The sequence below is a fragment of the Cololabis saira genome, chromosome 21 (genome assembly GCF_033807715.1).
Source record: "Cololabis saira isolate AMF1-May2022 chromosome 21, fColSai1.1, whole genome shotgun sequence".
In the NCBI taxonomy this organism is placed as follows: Eukaryota; Metazoa; Chordata; class Actinopteri; order Beloniformes; family Belonidae; genus Cololabis; species Cololabis saira.
The window spans coordinates 36,342,980-36,365,614 of NC_084607.1; the positions used below are offsets into that span (position 1 = coordinate 36,342,980).

Genomic DNA, 22,635 nt, shown 5'->3' on the forward strand with positions numbered 1-22,635 from the left:
GCAGGTGTGAGGCAGGTACCTGCGGCAGGTGTGAGGCAGGTGTGAGGCAGGTGTGAGGCAGGTGTGAGGCAGGCGTGAAACAGTTACCTGGGGCAGGTGTGAGGCAGGTGTGAGACAGGTACCTGTGGCAGGTGTGAGGCAGGTGTGAGGCAGGCGTGAGGCAGGTACCTGTGGCAGGTGTGAGGCAGGTGTGAGGCCGGTACCTGCGGCAGGTGTGAGGCAGGTGTGAGGCCGGTACCTGCGGCAGGTGTGAGGCAGGCGTGAAACAGTTACCTGGGGCAGGTGTGAGGCAGGTGTGAGACAGGTACCTGTGGCAGGTGTGAGGCAGGTGTGAGGCAGGCGTGAGGCAGGTACCTGTGGCAGGTGTGAGGCAGGTGTGAGGCAGGCGTGAGGCAGGTACCTGCGGCAGGTGTGAGGCAGGTGTGAGGCAGGTGTGAGGCAGGTGTGAGGCAGGTGTGAGGCGGGTGTGAGGCTGGTACCTGCGGCAGGTGTGAGGCAGGTACCTGCGGCAGGTGTGAGGCAGGTGTGAGGCAGGTACCTGCGGCAGGTGTGAGGCAGGTGTGAGGCGGGTGTGAGGCTGGTACCTGCGGCAGGTGTGAGGCAGGTACCTGCGGCAGGTGTGAGGCAGGTGTGAGGCAGGCGTGAGGCCGGTACCTGCGGCAGATACCTGAGGCAGGTGATAAGCAGGTGTGAGGCAGGTACCTGAGGCAGGTGTGAGGCAGGTACCTGAGGCAGGTGTGAGGCAGGTTTGAGGCAGGTGTGAGTCAGGTGTGAGGCAGGTGTGAGGCAGGCGTGAGTCAGATGTGAGGCAGGTGTGAGGCAGGTGTGAGGCAGATGTGAGGCAGGTGTGAGTCAGGTGTGAGGCAGGTGTGAGGCAGGTGTGAGGCAGATGTGAGGCAGGTGTGAGGCAGGTGTGAGGCAGGTTCCTGTGGCAGGTGTGAGTCAGGTGTGAGGCAGGTTTGAGGCAGGTGTGAGGCAGGTACCTGCGGCAGGTGTGAGGCAGGTACCTGAGGCAGGTGTGAGGCAGGTGTGAGGCAGGTGTGAGGCAGGTGTGAGGCGGGTGTGAAACAGTTACCTGGGGCAGGTGTGAGGCAGGTGTGAGACAGGTACCTGTGGCAGGTGTGAGGCAGGTGTGAGGCAGGCGTGAGGCAGGTACCTGCGGCAGGTGTGAGGCAGGTGTGAGGCAGGTGTGAGGCAGGTGTGAGGCGGGTGTGAGGCTGGTACCTGCGGCAGGTGTGAGGCAGGTACCTGCGGCAGGTGTGAGGCAGGTGTGAAGCAGGTACCTGCGGCAGGTGTGAGGCAGGTGTGAGGCCGGTACCTGCGGCAGGTGTGAGGCAGGTGTGAGGCCGGTACCTGCGGCAGGTGTGAGGCAGGTGTGAGGCAGGTGTGAGGCAGGTGTGAGGCGGGTGTGAGGCTGGTACCTGCGGCAGGTGTGAGGCAGGTACCTGCGGCAGGTGTGAGGCAGGTGTGAGGCAGGCGTGAGGCCGGTACCTGCGGCAGATACCTGAGGCAGGTGATAAGCAGGTGTGAGGCAGGTACCTGAGGCAGGGTGTGAGGCGGGTGTGAGGCATGTTTGAGGCAGGTACCTGAGGCAGGTGTGAGGCAGGTGTGAGGCAGGTGTGAGGCAGGTACCTGAGGCAGGTATCTGCGGCAGGTGGGAGGCAGGTGTGAGGCCAGTACCTGCGGCAGGTGACCTGCCAGTGCCGTCTCACTGTGGAGGTCTGGTTAGCTTGTTGCTAAGCTCCACAAGAACAAATGACATGAACCTATTTGTGGCAGCGTAACCTCTGCTGCCTCCGAGCGACAGCACCATTCATGCCGTGATGAATCAGCCACCAGTAGCTCTCCCTCATCACTTACTGCAGTTGCTATGGTTACCACATCAAGAGCTCAGACTGCAGTGATGTGTGTTGGAATTTATCTCTCACTGCCCTGTCCTTTCTTTTGCCTGTCCTGAAAAGGGTCTTCAGCTTGTGTAAAACATGAGCTTGAACATGTCCAGAGATCTCCACTGATATTAGATGGCCAGTGCCTGCAGTTAGTTCCATATTGACAGACTGGTAATATAATCCAGATTTAGCTGAAACAGCATACTCTGATGAGGAAGCATCGCCTTAACGGGGTTTACTGATTTCAAATTAGAAAAGCGGAACAAATGTTTATCTGCATGTGTATGTGAACTTAAGGTGAGCGGTTTTTAAATATTACTGTCACCATGGTGTTTGTTTCCGACCCTTTGGTGAGGATGACCTTCATACAGCCACACATCCCAGGGAATGCTTGCGTTATCGCTCCCTCAGCTACGGCTGAAAGGCGACCAGTGTTACGGCCCCACTCGTCTGAGCAATTCATTTTCCTGTCTGGTTTGCTGCAAAACTCTTTTTCAAATTGTAAAAGTGTGAGCCGAGGTTTCTGCTGATTGTTCAGAGACAACACATTTGTGAGGTGCACGGCGACCCTGTCACGATTCCTGCTCACGGACGCACACTGCTGTGCACAAACAATGTTCACCTTTCTGTCCTCAGACCGGAGGTGAGAACTGACTCATACCTTCATCATTTTGTTGAGATCCTCAAGTAAAAGCCTGAACTGTTAAGTTCTAGGTTAACACTAGCTTAGAAGTAGGTCTGTGTTGAAAAAATCGACTTTCCGATTCTAAATCGATTATCATATTAATTCCTAAAAATCGATTTGTATGTCTAAAGATTGATTTTTTTTTCATCATTACAACTTTTGGTATTTTTTTGTTTATGCCCAAAAAAGGAATGTTTTGTTGGACACGAGAATAACGGGTGCCATGTTTTTGTCTTTAAATATGTTTTAAAGGTATGAAAACATTAACATTTTCAGTTATAATTGCATAAATTGTCTGTATTTCATTACTTTATATACTGTCTTGGGGTTACATTTGCATGAAATAATAAAAACCAAAATTAAAAACCGAAATAGACCAAAAATGGAAAAAATTAAAATTGAATGTGGGAAAAATTAAAACCTATTTCATACGGCCCTAACTCTGTTTGCTGCCCTGGATCTGTCTCTGGACCCTGCCTCTGGTAATTCTGCCCCACACGATGTTTCTGAAAGCAGTTCTATCAGCATTCTGGGATCTGATTGGTCCTTACAGCATCATTAGCTGCAATACTTGCTGTTGAATCTCAATATAATACTAGTATTAATATGTTGCAGAACTACACAGTCATATAATTCATGCAACAGCTCAAAAAACAGTTACCAACACTAACCCAAATCAATATCAGAATCGAATGGGATCGAATCAAATCTTGATAATCGATTCTGAATCTTAAGAATCGGAATCGAATCGATTCTTGACATTTGAATTGATCCCCAGCCCTACTTAGAACTTCTATGTAATGTTTTGCTCTGGTCGGCTTCAGCGTTGGTTTTTCTCTTTGTCATTTACCAGTTGATAATCCATGTTGATTAAAAGCGTCTAATGTGTCAGGATGAAAACAAGACTCTTTCCTGGAACATGGCATGTTCTCAATCCCAACTTCTTCAAAGCGTTGTTGTTCTGCAGTGCCTTACCCCCTCTGTCTCTGTCTCTGCAGACCATGCAGGCGGCGCGTTGCCCGACGGACGAGCTGTCGCTGACTAACTGTGCCGTGGTCAGCGAGAAGGATCTGCAGTCAGGACAGTGAGTATTCTTGTCCCGGCGGTTGTCAACAGGAGCTTCCAGCCAGGCATCTTTCTGCTCGTCGCTCCAGTGGTGTTGAAATCATGATTGACGTCAAACTTTAGAGGTCAATTTACATTCCACAGATTATGTAAAGCAGGGGTCTTCAACCTTTTTTAGCCCAGGGATGGATGAGAGAAAAACAGAGCAGGGACCCCTGCTTGGAATTCTTATTTTTTCCCTTTTTTTTAACGTGTCAAGTTTTAAGCCTGGCTTATAATAACTTTTGAATGTCTTTTATTCTGCTTATATCCCCGTATTAACCAATTCCTGACTGGGTTATTAGCTACACGTGTTTATGGTTGATGAAACTTTGTCCTCGTCAGACGTGGAAGGAGTAACGTTAGGCCGAGCTGGAACGTTACAATCTCCAGCTTTAGGCTTCGTTATTGTCACTAATTTATCCATCAGGTCTAACTAGCGTTAAATAGGAAATAGCCAAGTCAATTTCGCAATGAATTTTCTTTTCTTAAACAGCTAGCTAGCTCGTTTTTCCGCTCTAAAGTTGACATTAGTCACATGACTCACGTCATGGGAATCATTTATGTTGTAGACTAAATAGTTATTGTCAAAAGTAGATTATTATCACCTGTTAATGGAGTTTTCTCAATTTTATATATATATATATATATATATATATATATATGTACCGTATTTTCCGCACTATAAGGCGCACCTAAAAGCCTTCAATTTTTTCAAAAGCTGACCATGCGCCTTATAATCCGGTGCACCTAATATATGGATCAATATTGAGCCGCAACAGGTCTCGCAACCATAGACATAAATACGTATTTTGAGCGACCAAAAACATAAAATATAATAAAATATATTTATTCTAATATGTCAAGATCACAATAATCTTCCAATTTAGAATTAAAATACTAAAGAACTAACACAAATAAAATACACTTCAATTAAATACTTAGTTGTTTTTTTTTTTGTAATTTATTTTCCCAAGCCACTCGGAGCCGCAGTATAAGGATGAAAGAGCCGCATGCGCATGTATATATTTATATATATATTTTTTTAATTTCACAAATTATTTTGGTTAAAATTGCCTTTATTTCTTTTTAAGTTGGAGGACCCCCTGCAGTACCTCCGCGGCCCCCCTAGGGGCCCTGGTGTAAAGGCATCGTAAGAGTTTCTATGAGCTAAAAATATGTACCACATGATATTTCAGATGAACAGAGGTCAAATGCTCTTAGTAGAAACGACATCAATATAATTTATAATTAACAAACTCTAGACACGAAGTTAACTGATCCTGCTGAAGAAATAATGCAGTATGAGTCTTTTCCTCCTGTTCATTTTCAATCCAGGAATCCAGGTGAGGGTAGACATTAATACAGTAACTGTGCAGGAATACTTGTGTTTGAAAGAAACGGCTTCACTCTTGTTCAAGTTCACCTGCAGCAGGTTTGAGCAAACCCTCAGGAGATGTGACTTCCTGTCACGCTACTTTGTTTTACGGCGTTCAGGAGTTTAACATCTTGCTGGTGATGGAGTAAAGTCCATGTATAGAGGGTCTGCATTGACATCACATCCCCCTTAGAGTAAGGGGACCAGCCCCCCTACTCATATTGAGAAGCTGCAAGTAGTGGAGAAGACGAGATAACAGCTGATTATGGGCTTAAATTAAAGGCAGTTGGACTTGACAGTGACCCGTGTAGTTACCCCAAGAACCAGTGGTCCATGGACATTAATATTTGGTACAGTTACCAAGAACCAGTGGTCCATGGACATTAATATTTGGTACAGTTACCAAGAACCAGTGGTCCATGGACATTAATATTTGGTACAGTTACCCCAAGAACCAGTGGTCCATGACATTCATATTTCACCACCAATCCAGTTTCCTGATATTTATATGAATTTCTACGACAGGGAAATACACGAAGCAAAGCTTGAAGGCATACAAAAGTCTTGACCCTTGGTCCTTCTTTCAAGGCAGGATTTGTTGTAGAAATTAAAGTGATGAAGACACCGAACTTTATGATTTGACCGTTTAACGTTAGCTACCCAAAAATCCAACATTACCTGATACAAAATGGGAACCACAAATCCACGTGTCGGTGTCTGGAATCCAGTTGTTTCTGTGAATTGCAGCGATCCATTTGTCTCTCTTAAGTTGACTTTTCGGCAGTCTGTAAAATGATAACTCTGATTTCTTGCTAAATCTATGAGTACAGTCGATCGCACAACAGCTCTTTCCTGTTTTAGATGTTTTCCAGTTGCTCAGACTGAAAGTTTACGCTGCCACTCAGTCTTTCTGCCACTCAGTGGGAGTAACCTGCTGGGAAGTCGCTTCTGTGACGTCATGCGCATTCCCTCTATTGGTGTCTTCAAGAAAAATATAGGAAAAAGGAACAGGTTACCAAGAAACCAGTCAGCAGTTCTGTAATGAGCGACCTAAGATGTGACTGAAGGTGTAATTCTCAGAGTGTGTTCTTGATCTCTGCAGACACGTGGCGGTGAAAACCACACCAAACCACAAGTTTGTGTTCACCGTCAAGACCCATCATACCATATCCGCTGGGAGCATCGCCTTCAGCCTGCCGCAGGTAGGCGCGCCCACAGACACGCCCACGGGCACAGACACGCCCACAGGCAAGCCCACGGGCACAGACACGCCCACGGGCACAGACACGCCCACAGACACGCCCACGGGCACAGACACACCAACAGACACACCCACGGGCACAGACATGACCACATATACGCCCACGGGCACAGACAAGCCCACAGGCACACACATGCCCACGAGCACAGACACGGGCACAGACACGCCCACATGCACGCCCACAGGCACAGACAGGCCCATATACACTGACACGCCCACGGGCACAGAGACGCCCACAGGCATGCCCACTGACACGCCCACAGACACGCCCACGAACACAGACACGGGCACAGATAGGCCCACAGACACGCCCACAGTCACAGGCATGCCCACTGACACGCCCACAGATACGCCCACACACAGAGGCACGCCCACAGACACGCCCACTGACACGCCCACAGACACAGACACGCCCACATACAGAGGCACGCCCACAGACACGCCCACGCCCACAGACACACCCACAGGCGCCTCCACCCTACCAGCTGCTCTGTTGCCAGTCGGCTGCTCAGTCTCTGTGTTTCTCTCCGCAGAGGAAGTGGGCGGGTCTGTCCATCGGCCAGGAGGTGGAAGGTAAGAACTCCTCTGTCCGACTCCAGCAAATACTGTAATGTACAGCTACATAAATACTGTAATGTACAGCTACTAAATACTGCACATCTGTCGGTGTCACAGCTGTTCACAGCACTTATTACGCTGCCGTCCTCGTTGGAAATACTGCTCTGAACGATCAGCTCAGATGTGCACATCTAGACACATGTAGACACATTTAAACACATTTAGCCACATTTAAACACATTTAAACACATTTAGCCACATTTAGACACATGGTGCCCGATTTACTAAGATCCTAAATAAAGAGTACTAAATTGCGTGTGCACTGAAAAAGTTTGCACGTGCTGTTGTTGCGTGGTTTGCGGGTGATCAACTAAGATTGCGTGCGCAATTGATAACAGGTGCAAACCTCAGTATTTAAATGTGGTGTTGCGTGTCTTACGGTTTGCGGCGCAAACTTTGCGCCATGGAGAGTGGATGGAAAGCAGGATATAGTCGCAAGTGCAAAATGAAATTTGACGAGTTGGAGTTAGAGATATTAGTGGAAGAGGGAAATTGTTGTGCCGTATTCAGCACCCCTGCCGTGAAAAGCACCCCCTCGTATATTCAATGATAAGTAGACCAAGAAAAAAAACAACACACTGACACTTCAATATATTTATATATACACACTCACACAAACACATACTTAGGAGTTTATATTATATATATTTACAATATTATGGAAGACAACACAGTAAGCAGGCTATTAATTAATGGCATCAATAACCATTTACCCGATTTTTGTTATGTGTGACTGTGATTGTGGGAAAGTATGACTATTGTCATACTTAGCAGGGGTGCTGAATACGGCACAACACTGGGGTATGACAACTGCAGAACAAGCGCACAATAAGAAACACTTTTTTCTCCATGAAAACACGTGATTTATTTATTATCACAAATAAAAAAATGAAGGTGCCTCCTGTGGCAACCTTTTGCTGAATAATACTCGATTTAACATTCAAATAAAATATTTCTCCTTTTGCATGTGGAGATTAGCACCTTCCTTTCGAACGTATTAAATACAGACGCAATCACAATCCACGCAATTACTTTCAGGCTTGGTAAATCTCATTGCGCGTGGTAAATGGACCAATTTGCATCTTCCCCTCCCAGTATTTAGCGATTTCTGGCGGGTACGCCCCATATTGATTATTCATCAGGGCAAAAGTACTAACTGGATTGCGTGTGCTATTTTGCTCATTTCAGAGGCGCAGTCCTCTTTGCACGCTGTTAGTAGATCAGCTGGCACATTGGTTTGCGGGTGCTGTCAAGTTTGCACACGTTTTTACACACGCAAATCTTTAGTAAATCAGGCCCATGTAGACACATTTAAACACATGTACACAAATGTAGACACATGTAGACACATTTCATGAATTGTCTGTGTCCAGCGTGAAAGTAAACTTGTGGAATGAATGGTTGTTGTTGTCGGAGATAACCGTGGGCTTTTCTGTCCGCTCAGTGTCCAACTACAACTTTGACAAGTCCAAGCAGTGTATCGGCGCCATGACCATCGAGATCGACTTCCTGCAGAAGAAGAGCACTGACTCGTCCCCGTACGACTCGGACAAGATGGCTGCAGAGTTCATCCAGCAGTTCAACAACCAGGGCTTCTCCGTCACGCAGCAGGTCCCGCCTCACGCACACACACACACACTCACACACTCACACACTCACACACTCACACACACTCACACACTCACACACTCACACACTCACACACGCACACACTCGCACACTCACACACTCACACACTCACACACTCACACACTCACACACGCACACACTCGCACACTCACACACTCACACACACTCACACACGCACACACTCACACACTCACACACTCACACACTCACACACACTCACACACGCACACACTCACACACTCACACACTCACACACTCACACACACTCACACACGCACACACTCACACACGCACACACTCACACACGCACACACTCACACACTCACACACTCACACACACTCACACACGCACACACTCACACACTCACACACGCACACACTCACACACGCACACACTCACACACGCACACACTCACACACTCACACACGCGCACACACACTCACACACTCACACACGCACACACTCACACACTCACACACTCACACACACTCACACACACACGCACGCACTCACACACTCACACACTCACACACTCACACACGCGCACACACACTCACACACTCACACACGCACACACTCACACACTCACACACTCACACACGCACACACACACTCACACACTCACACACTCACACACTCACACACGCACACACGCACACACTCACACACTCACACACTCACACACGCACTCACACACTCACACACTCACACACTCACACACTCACACACGCGCACACACACTCACACACTCACACACGCACACACTCACACACTCACACACTCACACACGCACACACACACACCCTCACACACGCACACACTCACACACTCACACACTCACACTCACACACACACGCACACACACACACACACACTCACACACGCACACACACACACACACACACTCACACACGCACACACTCACACATGCACACACTCACACACTCACACATGCACACACTCACACACTCACACACGCACACACACACACCCTCACACACTCACACACTCACACACTCACAGCTGCACTTACAGTCTCAAAAACATCCTTCCCCCCGGATCTGCTAGAAACGTTGGGGAAATTGTCCTGGGTCAGTTAGAAAAAAAACGTTTTGAACTAGTGCTGTCAGGCGATTAAAACAATTTATCTACAGAAATACTTAAAGAAACGCAGACTGATATGCATTTGGCGCAAATGATTTGGGATGAAACGCATAACTGACGATAGAATCTATGTGACCGGCAAGAGTTTTTTTGTTTTTTTTTGAGGCAAGTGGTGTGGCCAGTGGGGTGGCCAGCAAATGTGTAGGGGGGGGGCATGGCCACTTGTGGATGCGGTGGAGGAGGATGTGCAGAGGGCTCGCCTGATGGAGGAAGATGCAGAAGACGGGTGGAGATGGACCTCGGTAGAATACCAATCCAGTGTATGCCAACCCTGGATCTGTGAAGGAAGTCATGGAAAGAAGTCTCATTTTAACAATTAAAAAGAAAGAATTCTCATTTAGGCAAGGCAAGTTTATTTGTATAGCACAATTCAACACAAGGTCATTCAAACGTTAAAAGCAGCAAAACACAATTAAACAGTAAATAACAAATATAATGAAATAAAATGATAAGAAAAGAGATAAAATAATAAAAAGCACAAGTTGTTAAAAAGTAAGGGCAGTAGATCCAGCAGGTTCATCTCATTCTTACAATGGCAAGAATTACGTTTCTATACGGTCAAAACGTACAAAGACTGGGTCAAATACAGTGTTACAAAAGTAATCTGTGCCGATTCGTGAGGTTAATCAAACCATTTTGACAATTCTATGTCACAATGCCTGCATTCAAGTTATTTAAAAGTAAGGGCAGTAGAGTACAGCAGGTAAGTATTTAATTTAAGAGTCCGCTTCAATAAACATTAATGTTTTTAGGCCTGATTTAAAGGAGAGGCCTGATTTACCTCCAACTCCCCCCCAAAAAATAATTTCCAATTTTAATCTCAGAGGTGGAGGAAAGAACTTTTTTGGGGGGGGAACTGCTGGTTACCTGCATATTAGCTTTTATCTTTCTTTCCCAACAACTCGTTTCTCTGTCCTTCAGTTGGTGTTTAGCTTCTGTGACAAGCTGTTCGGTGTGATGGTGAAAGATATCGAGGCCATGGACGCCAGCATCCTCAAGGGAGACACGCCCTCTGGGAAGAAGCAAAAGGTATCTGACCACCGTGTTCACTTCACTTCACTTCACTTCACTTTATTCATTTGTCCCTTGAAGGGCGATTTGGTTTGCAGCAGATGTAAACATTCAGCACATTCATCACACAGCCACGTTCAGACATAAAAACATACATGATGCCAGCAGAGAAAAACTACATCAGATGCACAAAGCTCACGGCCCACAGAACTACGGAAGAGTATCAGGGCCAGACAGGAGAAAAATAAAAATAATATTTTAGAGGAAGATTTTTTTTTCATTGTGCACTTCGAGAAAAAAAGTCGAAATTTCGAGAAAAAAGTCGAAATGTCGAGAATAAAGTTGAAGTACAATTTCGAGAAAAAAGTCGAAATGTCTAGAAAAAAGTCAAAATTTTGTGAGTAAAGTTGAAATGTTGAGAAAAAAAGGCTAAATTTCGACTTTATTCACAAATTTTTGACTTTATTCTTGAAATTGTATTTCAACATTAATATCAACATTTCGACTTTTTTCTCGAAGTGCACAATAAAAAAAAACTTCCCCTCTCAAATATTTTTTCTACTCCATGGCCCTAATACTACCGATCAGCATAAATAGTTTTAAATACATTTCAACAGCACAGGTGGCAGCATGGAGCAGGTTCTGACCACAGAGCCACAGTTACCTCCTCTTCTCTGCAGCGTTCAAAGCCTTCATGGAGAGAGGCACAAAGGAACATTTATATCTATTTTTTGTCGCTGGCGGAACAGTTATGCGAAGGCCAGAGGGAAGAAGCTTCTATTCTTGGTTTCTTGGTTTTTTTTGTTTTTTTTACCCCTCACCTGCATGTGTGTGTTAAGTGTACTGCTGCTGAACAAAGTGAGTTTCCCCATTGAGGGAGAAATAAAGGATAATCCAATCTAATCTAAGAGGGTGAGTATCGTCCCTTGCCATCAAACCTCAAAGCCAGTGGAGCTGAACGTGAAGTGGTTTCAAGGTTTGGGAATTGTCTGCAGATTTGGTTAAATGTTGTGAGCAACGCCGTTGCCCCTCATTAATGAAACTGTAGAGGGCTTGAAATTGAATGGCCCAGATATCGCTGCAGTATCAAGTTTGCTTATGGCACTTTTACACTAGTACCTACTCAGCCCGACTCCACTCGCCCTCGTTTATTTTCAATACCCAGATCAGAAGTAGGAGGTTGGAGTGAAGCTGCTGTGACGTATTTGATTGTGTATCTAAACAGAGAAGACAACAACACTAAAGATGTAGAACCAGGAGGAGATGATAGATGTGCTGCTGGGTCTGTGGCTTGTGTTGGATATCAAGGTAAAAAATGAGAGTGAGAGAAACTTCAAGCTGCTGAAAAGTCAGCTTGAAGTTTGAGACAAATTTTGTTTGTCTCGGCTGCTGAAAAGTCAGCTGGATCCGTGAGCAGCTATGAAGAGACAGAGCTCCTGGTAGATCTGGTCGTTCCTTATCTCCGTCTAGATCCCTTTTTAATTCTCTCCTCAGCACCAGGTTTATGAACATCTGACCCTCAGAGTTGGATCATGAAACAGACTTTTGCTGCCGTTGATGGTTGAATAAAATGAACAAGAAGCCTTGACTCGCTCTTTCTCTGATTTCCTCCTCCTGACTCAGACGTCTGACTCCAACCCCCCGACCAATCGGTGGCCTGTAGTGTGATGATGTCAAATACAGCCGACTCAGCCGCTTAGAACCTCGGCAGAATAGATACAGAAAAAGTCGAGTCGGGCTGAGTAGGTACTAGTTGAAAAGCGCCATTAGTGAGAGAAGTTAATGCGCGAGAACACATGAGTCACCTTTATTCAAAGTTCAGAGTGTTTTCAGAGTGTTTTTGTTGACCCCAGTAGAGCTAACGGTTTTACTTCCTGTCTCACACTGAGGTGACGAAGCTTGGTGGCGTTGAGATAGAAACGTGTCTCTGGTGTTCTGCCTGCTGTGTGTGTGTGTAAAAGCTTTGGAAACATTTGCAGCGTCTGCAGCAGTGAGTGTGCAGCATGCTTCACTCCCCAGATCCAACCACATTAGTTCCCAAATGTGATTTTGTAGCGAGATGATTCCAGCGTTATAGCTTTGTGTTGGTGTAATAAGAAACAGTGTAAGTGCAAGATCACATCACAAGCAATAACAGTTATGAAAAATGAAAACCCGTTTGACGCAGGCCTTTCTGCCACAGACTCGGCTTTCTTTTTAACTTTTAAATGCAAAAAACAACACAAGATGAAAACAAGATGAAACATTTTGGTTGACAAGTCTCTCAGGGAAGCAACAGCTGAGATTCTTAGGGAGCTTTCAGACCTGTGGCCCGTTTGTTTTGTTCCGATTCAGGGGCTAAATCGATACAGTTGTTTAATTTTTTGTTTGTGGGGTTTGTGTTAACAAGGAGCGGTTCAAAGCTGTTAACAAATGCACGAACCAACTGTTCTCTAATTGGTTAGAAATCAACGTGGAAGGAGTTTCCTCTTCCGTACCCCGGGAAAAACAACAATGGTTATAGCCCCTTTCATTAAGAGGGTGCAAAGCGGCGACTGCCCATTCATGGTGTATGTACTACCGGTGCAAGAGCGGACCGCTCTGCCGCCGAGCTCAGCGGCGTGCGAGACAGCGCCTGCCTGCCCGAATTGAACATTTTTTAATTTCACCGTGCCGCGCTGTGACGACATCTTGGCTCGTACAATAGGAGAGAAGGGAGAAGAGAGAAAGCTGTGTCCAATAGGAGAGAAGGGGTGGAGGCTCTGTGCCGAATCTGCGCCCGACTCTGCGCCCTACCCGGCGGTGGACGCAGCACAATCCACGTCTCTTTTTTATGTGAAAGCAGCATATGAGTGAGTTGTGTGGGTTGCTGTGTGGATTCTGTTCTCTCTGCAAACGAACCGCTCCAGGTCTGGAATGGAAGCGAGCCGGGACCACCTCTCCTAGGTGATCTCAGCTCGCTTGTTTTGTCCCGCATCCGAGCGCGATTGCTGTGTTCACATGTACCAACCAACCAATCTTTAGGGGGAAACGCTCCCTGTTTTGGAACAACTGCTCCAAACGGGACAGGTGTGTAAGCTCCCTTAGAATCACCAATGAACATAACACACGGGTTCCGACTGCTGGAGAAGGCAGAAGTATCCAGAAAAACCTCCACACAGAAGGACCATGAAAGGAAACTTTTATCATTATGTTTACTCACTTTTATAGAAATAAGGAAGGTTGTGACTACATGAGTGGGGATTTCTGCTGCAGTAATGACTGCTGCGCTGCTTTTCTCCCCACAGATCGACATCGGTCTGATGGTGGGCAACAGCCAGGTGGTGTTTGAGAAGGCGGAGAGTTCTTCCCTCACACTAGTTGGTAGGTTATTTCCTAAAAACAAAAAGGATCCTTCACTTTTTCCAGAATAAAACCTTTTACCAGTTCTTCATGCTGTTGCAGTTGGATTAGAGTCATCCCATAACGGTCCTGCATCCCTTTGTTCCACAAGATGGCAGCATGTTCTCCTCATGCAGCATCTGAATCTGTTCTGTTCAAGTCTTTTCAGTGACTCTTCTAACTCCTGTGTTTTAACAGGTAAAGCAAAGACCAAGGAAGCCCGGCAGACCATCATCAACCCAGACTTTAACTTTGAGAAGATGGGAATCGGAGGTCTTGACAAGGAATTCTCCGATATTTTCCGCAGAGCCTTTGCATCCCGCGTTTTCCCTCCTGACATTGTCGAGCAGATGGGTGAGAAACCTCTTGTCACGTGTATATCATGTTAGATGCTGTTGTTTATCCAGAAATATCGGCTGATTAAAAGAAAGAAAACACTGTTCTCTATCTCCATTTGAAAATTCAATGCAGTGATAAATCAATCAATCAATCAATCACTTTATTTGGCAATTAATTTTGTAGCAATATACACATATACACATAGTAAACAACAACGAGTTTAAATCTAAAAATCCAAGCACCACAACAACTACTTTTCCTCATGGAATTGAGAAGGGAGATGCAGAAGGTACAAAAGAATGTTTATATCTATTAGTTTTGACAAGTGGAAGTCTGAGCAATGTACCTGATGGGAGGAACTGAAACTCTTGGTGTAGAGGACGGGACAGTCCCATAGGATAGTTTATCTTTCCTATACAGCTGTTTGTTCTTCTGGGGCCTGTACTACGAAGCAAGTTCAACATACCCAGGATATCTTTTCCTTATCCAGATTCACTAAGCGGGACAATTGCAATCACGCTAAGCGGTCACACGACGGTGGTTATCAACTCGGTATATCAACCCAGGTTTCTCCAATCTGGATATGAGCGCGTGCACATAAAAGGGGCGGTGTTTTCAGCGCATGACCAATCGCAAGCATGGAGAAGTCCGCTGTCAGAGCCGCTTATTTCAGTAGCGAAGAGCAAACAATAATTTTACGGAAATATGATGAGTATAGGCATATAATACAGGCAAAAAGCAACACAGTTGCAGCTGCAAAATGCAGGAAAGACAGCTGGCAAAAGATCGCTGACTGTATAAATGCGTAAGTTCATAGGGATATAAACATCACTGCCCCATCATTAGGGCATAAGTAGATCTGACTATAATTACAGTTGTCTATTCTGTTAAATGCATGTGTTGCTTAGATGTATTCGTATGGCGTGTATGACAATTGTAGCCTCATTCCTTCAGCTGCAACCCCAGCGGAGTGAAACGCACATGGGAGCAAATAAAAAATAAATATAAAAACATAATTCAAAGCGGTAAGTAGGCTCACTTTCATATCTTAGAAGTACAACAAGTACGAGGCTTTAGTGTTTCTATCACTCTCTGTTTTAGGATGATATCAGTATACAAAAGCACAATGAAATAGCATTGACATTACTTGCAGCAAACAGAAAAAAAAATGACAAGAAGAAGATCGGAGGGGTCCTCTCACGATCCGCGCACCGAGCTCCACTGGATTCTCTTCTAAAGGGCATGCCATTTTCCAAGAGAGCTGATTGGTCAGTGGGCGGTGCTTTTATACCCGGCGATCTGTATCTCGAACATAACCTGCTCCGGAGCAGGTTAGCTGTTCAGCATAAGTTACCATGGCGATGTACCCCGGTAAGAAGTGAACCACCGTCGTAGTCCTGAAAACCCAGGGTTAAACCTGAAGTTACCTCGCTAACCCCAAATCCCGCTTCGTACCACCTTGGTAAGAACAGTTTTCTGCTTTACCCTAAGTGATGAAAACCAACAAATGAAAGAAAAAGTGAATACAGACTCAATGAAAGAGCGATAGAACATGGACATCAAGGAAGAATCAACATGGAATTTGGACAGTTTTCTAAGACAGTACAGACACTGCTGACTTTTCTTCGTAAATTAAGTTGGTGTTACTCGCAAAATGTCAGCTTGTTGTCTATTATAGTTCCCAGATACTTATAGGACTCTACAATTTCTACATCTTGTCCGTCAATCCCTGTCCTTTCCGGAGAGGAATGAGAACGTCTAAAATCAATACAGGAAGTCGGCCATTTTGAATTAAAGTTCCTCTTTATTTTGAAAACTCAACCAGCTACTGTTGTGGCTGCTTCTTAAATACTTTCAGGTCCTTCCACTCTTTTCCTTTCTTCCTCATGTGACTCCTCTTCCTTTGAGCGTCCCTTTAAAGGCTCCTGTGTCTGCGTCTGCTGTCTCTAATCTCTGGCTCCCTTGGTTTCAGGGTGTAAGCACGTGAAGGGCATCCTGCTGTTCGGACCTCCGGGATGCGGTAAAACCCTGATGGCCAGGCAGATCGGGAAGATGCTCAACGCCCGGGAACCCAAGGTCGTCAACGGTCCAGAGATCCTCAACAAGTATGTGGGAGAGTCTGAGGCCAACATCCGTAAACTGTTCGCCGACGCAGAGGAGGAGCAGAAGAGGGTGAGGAAATGCTCTCTTCTGCTACCGACATTCAAGGACTCGTACAACACCAACAACAATGAAAACATTTTCTAGATCAGTCAGTGGAGTTAAACTATGGAACAGAATGGATTCAGAATTAAAACAATGTCCAAACATTAACCAGTTTAAAAACAAAACATGAGTTTCACAAGGTACAAAGAGGAGGGGGTTTAGCGGCCTTTATGGGCCTGATATAACACTGTTGATGAAGGGGTAAATTTGTTTATATTTATGTACAGAAATGGGCAGCTAATTATATGTGTATTATATGTGTATGTATGCATGTGTATGTGTATGTGTATGTGTATGTGTATGTATATATATATATATATATATATATATATATATATATATATATATATATATATATATATATATATATATATATATATATATATATATATATATATATATATATATATATATATATATATATATATATATATATACACAGGACTGTCTCCGAAAATTAGAATACTGTGATTTTCTGTAATGCAATTAAAAAAACAAAAGTATCATACATACTGGATTCATTACAAATCAACTGAAATATTGCAAGCCTTTTATTATTTTAATATTGCTGATCATGGCTTACAGCTTAAGAAAACTCAAATATCCTATCTCAAAAAATTTGAATATTCTAGGAATCTTAATCTTAAACTGTAAACCGTAATGTATGACATTTTTGTTTTTTAATTGCATTACAGAAAATAAAGAACTTTATCACAATATTCAAATTTTCTGAGACAGTCCTGTATATGTATATGTATATATATATATATATATATATATATATATATATATATATATATATATATATATATATAGATATATATAGATATATATAGATATAGAGCAGATGGAGTTAATATAGAGATAGTATGGTGTAAATAAGTATATTTATATAAATAGTTATATCGGCATGTGTGTACAAATATATATAAAATACTCAACTATGTGTATGTATGTATATATGTATGTATGTATGTATGTATGTATGTATGTATAGGTAAGTGTGTGAGTATAATTATAGTATAGTTAGTTATTATAAATACTTGTTAATAAATGATTAGTGAATGGGGGTAGGATTAAATAAGTTTACGCTTCTTCCTACTCCTTTTTGCACATATAATTAAGATATTAAGTGTTAAAGTATGAAATTCTTTGTTTTGTTGTTTTTTTTGTTTGATTTGTTTTGTTTTTTTATCTTCTCTTTAATGGTTGTCTTTTACATGTACAAAATAAAAATCAAATCAAATCAAATGCTTCAAATAAAAGAACTGGGGAAACCCCTTGTGTGCTTCCAGCTGGGGTGCAACAGCGGCCTCCACATCATCATCTTTGACGAGCTGGACGCCATCTGCAAGCAGAGGGGCACGGGCGCCAGCAGCACGGGCGTGCACGACACCGTGGTCAACCAGCTGCTGTCCAAGATCGACGGGGTGGAGCAGCTCAACAACATCCTGGTCATCGGTGAGCCCTCCCGTCTCAATCACAATCATGTTTATTTGGCCAGGTCAGGTCAAACAAGACAGGGAATTTTTGCTCATTGTACAGTAAATAGATAGATAGGCAAATGGCAGCTCTTATTAACATATACCGGTATACAATTTTTAAAAAGTGAAAGGTGCAGCAGTATGAGGTAGACATGATTATTGAAAGGTGCATTGTTAGAGCATATAATTGTGTTATTATTATTATTATTGTGTTATTATTATTATTAGGGCCCGAGCACTTACAGTGCGAAGGCCCTATTGTATCTGTATCTGAATTTTTATTTATTTATTTTCCTCGTTTTTTTTCCGACATAATGAGGGCCTTTTTTTCCCCTTAAACGTGCCCCAAAAGTCACCAAATTTTGCACCAAGTCAGGCCTGGCGATACATTTGATATTTAATGGTTTGCATTAATGGGCGTGGCCTAATGGCTCACCAGCGCCCCCTAGAAAACTTTGTGCATCAAGCCCCACAATACGGTTTGACGTACATGCACCAAAATCACTACACACCTGTATCATGTCGCATCTTAAAGAAAAGTCTCTTGGTGCCATGGCTGAAACCGAACAGGAAGTCGGCCATTTTGAATTAATCGTGTAATTTTGGCGCAATTTATGCCATTCCTTCGGCCGATTCTTCTCCCGAAATGTAACGTGCACCCAGGTGTGTTATACATCAAAATGTGCGTCTCGATCCTGCGACGATGGGCATTACTTTTCTCAGTCAACAGCGTTACCATGGTGACAATAGACAACAAGCGCGCCCCCCCTTCATCTGATTGGTCCATATTTGATAGTTCCTACTTTGTGCCATAACTTTTGAAAGGTTTAATATAAAGAGTCGTGGGTGGTGTCATCGGACTCGGTTTTGAGTCCTTGAACATAATTGGTCAAATTTAGGCACGCTCCTTCTTCTGATTGGTCGATATTTGATAGTCCCTACTTTCTGCCATAACTTTTGAATGGTTTGGTATAGAGAATCGTGGGTGGTGTCATCCGCTAAATGTCCAGGCCTGAAGAATCTACATCAAGTCATACAAGCTTCCACTGCAGCCTGAACGTGCACAAGGGTGGAGGGCCCGTTCATCTCTGCTTGCAGCTTTAATTATTAATATTACTACTGAACAGTGGTTGATTACTCTGAGACTCTATGGCCCCGTTTACACATAGCAAAAACGGTGGTGTTTTCATGCGTTTTGGCCGTTCGTTTACACGAAAACGAAGCTCAAAGTCACCAAAAACCGTAATTTCTGAAAACTCCGGCCAAAGTGGAGATTTGCTTCGTCAACGCACATTTAGGCTTCAGAACGTCACATTATGCGACAGAAACGTCACCAGCGTCATGAGTGCGACCTGTGTTTACAATTTGTTTGGCCACCGTCAATATTTTCTTTTATTTTACCTGTTTTATATTCTAACGTCACACTTAAAAGTAACTCCAAACGAAAGACTCTCGTTCATCTTGGAAGTAACTGGAAGTTACTCGTATCATTTGTTGATGTTTTTTTCCAGGATTCTGATTGGCTAGCATGACTTTATCTTCTTCTTCGTGTAAATGATGATACTTTCAAAACGTAGAAGGGGAAATATCGGTTTTTGTGAATACCCGGCTATGTGGAAACCTGCCCTCAGTGTCTCTCATTGCAGCGGCTAGTTGTCTGAGGGCTCTGTGTGGGAAGTGTGTGGGAGATGCTCGCCAAGTCTCCAAAGCATGTGTCTCTCTGCAGGAATGACCAACAGGCCCGACCTGATAGACGACGCCCTCATGAGGCCTGGCAGATTCGAGGTGAAGATGGAAATCGGTGAGGGCTGTTTTATTTTGTCAGTGTCTCTGCTTGCTTCGTACTTGCAGTCGGAGCTCTTATAAATAACTTGTAGATTTTGTATGTCATGTTTTCTGATTGAATGAAGAATATACCTGTCACCATTAGTCATTTTGCTGTTAGTAAGGCAGAGTCACAAGAGCTCGGTGACATTTCCTAAAAGTAATCCAGTATTCCTTCAAATGAAATTGATATTTTAACATAAAAAACCTTAACCTATTTCTTGGAAATATCTGGTAATAATCCCATTTTCACAAGTACAATTCGTATTGTAAATATTTCTAAAGAGATCTTGAGTTGATACAAAACTGTTAAAACCATAAAGTATTGAAGAAAATAAAAAAAGAATAAGAGGCTCCGTCCCCGGTCCTGGGTCTGGACCAGCTCCCCCCCCCCCCGACCCCAGTCTAACCTCCTCCATGCCCCCTGCAGGTCTGCCCGATGAGAAGGGCCGCGTCCAGATCCTGAACATCCACACCACCAAGATGAGGAACTTCAACCTGCTAGCGGGCGACGTGGACGTCAAAGAGCTGGCAGCAGAGACCAAGAACTACAGCGGTGCCGAGCTGGAAGGGCTGGTCAGGGCGGCCCAGTCCACCGCCATGAACCGCCACATCAAGGTCAGCCCACACTTCAACCAGTCCTCAGATATGGGGTGGAGCCAGTGTTGAAGAATAATATAAAATCCAGTTCAGAAGTCCGCTGTGGTGTAGTGAGTTTTATTCAGTAGCCGGCGGTGAGCAGACCTACGCAGAGCGTGTCTGGGTTGGTGTTCTGACCACGAATGGTTTGAAATCATGACTTTTATACAGTAAGTTCAAAGCACAAAAGGCAGGAATAAACAAGCCAAGTGAGAGATAAAAAGCAATTTACAGTCAGATGTGATCTGTGGCCAAATGCCGTTATCGGGCATTTGGCATGACTGTCACTAAGTTGTAAATTACCCCATAGGGTGTTCTCGTGATTCAAGTCTGTGGCCAAATTACTTTATATCAATTAGTGAGGAACTTCAATTAGTGAGGACGCTCCCTTAGAGATAGGGTGAGGAGTTCGGTCACCCGGGAGGAGCTCGGAGTCGAGCTGCTACTCCTTCACATTGAGAGGAGTCAGCTGAGGTGGCTTGGACATCTGTACCGGATCCTCCTGGACACTGGAGAGACTATGTCTCTTGGCTGGCCTGGGAACGCCTCGGACTCCCCTCGGAGGAGCTGGAGGAAGAACTGGAGGAAGTGTCTGGGGTGAGGGAAGTCTGGGCATCTCTGCTGAGACTGCTGCCCCCGCGACCCGGGAACGGATAAGCGGTGGAAAATGGATGGATGGATCCCAATAACGTCCCAATAACGTGAGCTACTTTTCCAGGCTACATCTACAGTGGAGGTGGACATGGAGCGAGCAGAGAAGCTGCAGGTCACCCGGTCGGACTTCATGGGATCCCTCAACAACGACATCAAACCGGTGCGTTCCGCTTTACATTATTGTTCCGTGTGAAACAATGAAGTCGACTGAAATACAAAAAAGTCGTCTCCTTGTTCTTTACTTCCAGGCATTTGGTACAAACCAAGAGGATTATTCCAGCTACATCATGAACGGCATCATCAAATGGGGCGACCCGGTCACCCACGTCCTGGACGACGGAGAGCTGCTGGTGCAGCAGACGAAGAACAGCGACCGCACGCCGCTGGTGGCCGTGCTACTGGAGGGTAAGACGCCTCCAACACTGGCTTCATTCTCTGCAATAGAACAGGAGAATGAAGAAGAAAGCGTGATGTCAGTGCTCGTCTGCCCCAGAAGATTGGCTGTCAGGATAGAAGCTGGAGGGGGTCACGGATGAACCAGGACTTCATACAAGATTGAATTGAATTTTTGAATTGAAATTTTATTTCGAACATGAAACAGTAGTGAATACAAAACAAAACAATAATAATCAATAAGAAATACATGTAAATAAGAAAACAAAAAAAAATATAAATAAAAACAAGCATCCATCATAATTAACATGCTAGAAAAGGAGTAGGAAGAAGTAAAAACTATACTATATTTCATTATGATCAAAATTAATTAAATTTCTAAACGAAAAACAAAACTTATCTATACATATATAACACATACACACACACATACATACATATATACACACACACATGCACTTTTTGGATATGGCATACATACATACATATCGTACATATATGCATACATACATTACGACTTTATTCTCATAATATTATGAGTTTATTCTCGTAATTTTACAACATTATTCTCATAATATAACAACTATATTCTGGTAATATACAACTTTATTCTCATAATATTACAACTTTATTCTCGCAACATTACGACTTTATTCTCATAATATTATGACTTTATTCTCGTAATTTTACTACTTTATTCTCATAATATTATGACTTTATTCTCGTAATTTTACGACTTTATTCTCATAATATTACGACTTTATTCTCATAATATTACGACTTTATTCTCGCAACATTATGACTTTATTCTCATAATATTACAACTATATTCTGGTAATATACGACTTTATTCTCTTAATATTACGACTTTATTCTCGAAACATTATGACTTTATTCTCGTAATTTTACGACTTTATCCTCATAATATTACGACTTTATTCTCGTAATATTACGACTTTATTCTCGCAACATTATGACTTCATTCTCGTAATTTTAC

General features: G+C 44.0%; 1 protein-coding gene across 4 annotated transcripts in view; it reads left to right on the top strand.

Moving 5' to 3' along the window:
- LOC133421969 (vesicle-fusing ATPase) overlaps positions 1 to 22,635 on the top strand; it is a 290,608-nt gene that overhangs the window by 256,811 nt on the left and 11,162 nt on the right. For all 4 annotated transcript variants that reach the window (XM_061711792.1, XM_061711791.1, XM_061711789.1 and 1 more), the window contains 13 exons: positions 3,573 to 3,658; positions 6,159 to 6,258; positions 6,851 to 6,890; positions 8,380 to 8,546; positions 10,651 to 10,758; positions 14,007 to 14,082; positions 14,299 to 14,454; positions 16,412 to 16,611; positions 17,940 to 18,105; positions 19,855 to 19,929; positions 20,383 to 20,570; positions 21,310 to 21,405; positions 21,494 to 21,650. In XM_061711792.1, coding sequence (XP_061567776.1) covers positions 3,573 to 3,658; positions 6,159 to 6,258; positions 6,851 to 6,890; positions 8,380 to 8,546; positions 10,651 to 10,758; positions 14,007 to 14,082; positions 14,299 to 14,454; positions 16,412 to 16,611; positions 17,940 to 18,105; positions 19,855 to 19,929; positions 20,383 to 20,570; positions 21,310 to 21,405; positions 21,494 to 21,650 — 1,615 coding nt within the window. The remainder of the gene's footprint in view (positions 1 to 3,572; positions 3,659 to 6,158; positions 6,259 to 6,850; positions 6,891 to 8,379; positions 8,547 to 10,650; positions 10,759 to 14,006; positions 14,083 to 14,298; positions 14,455 to 16,411; positions 16,612 to 17,939; positions 18,106 to 19,854; positions 19,930 to 20,382; positions 20,571 to 21,309; positions 21,406 to 21,493; positions 21,651 to 22,635) is intronic.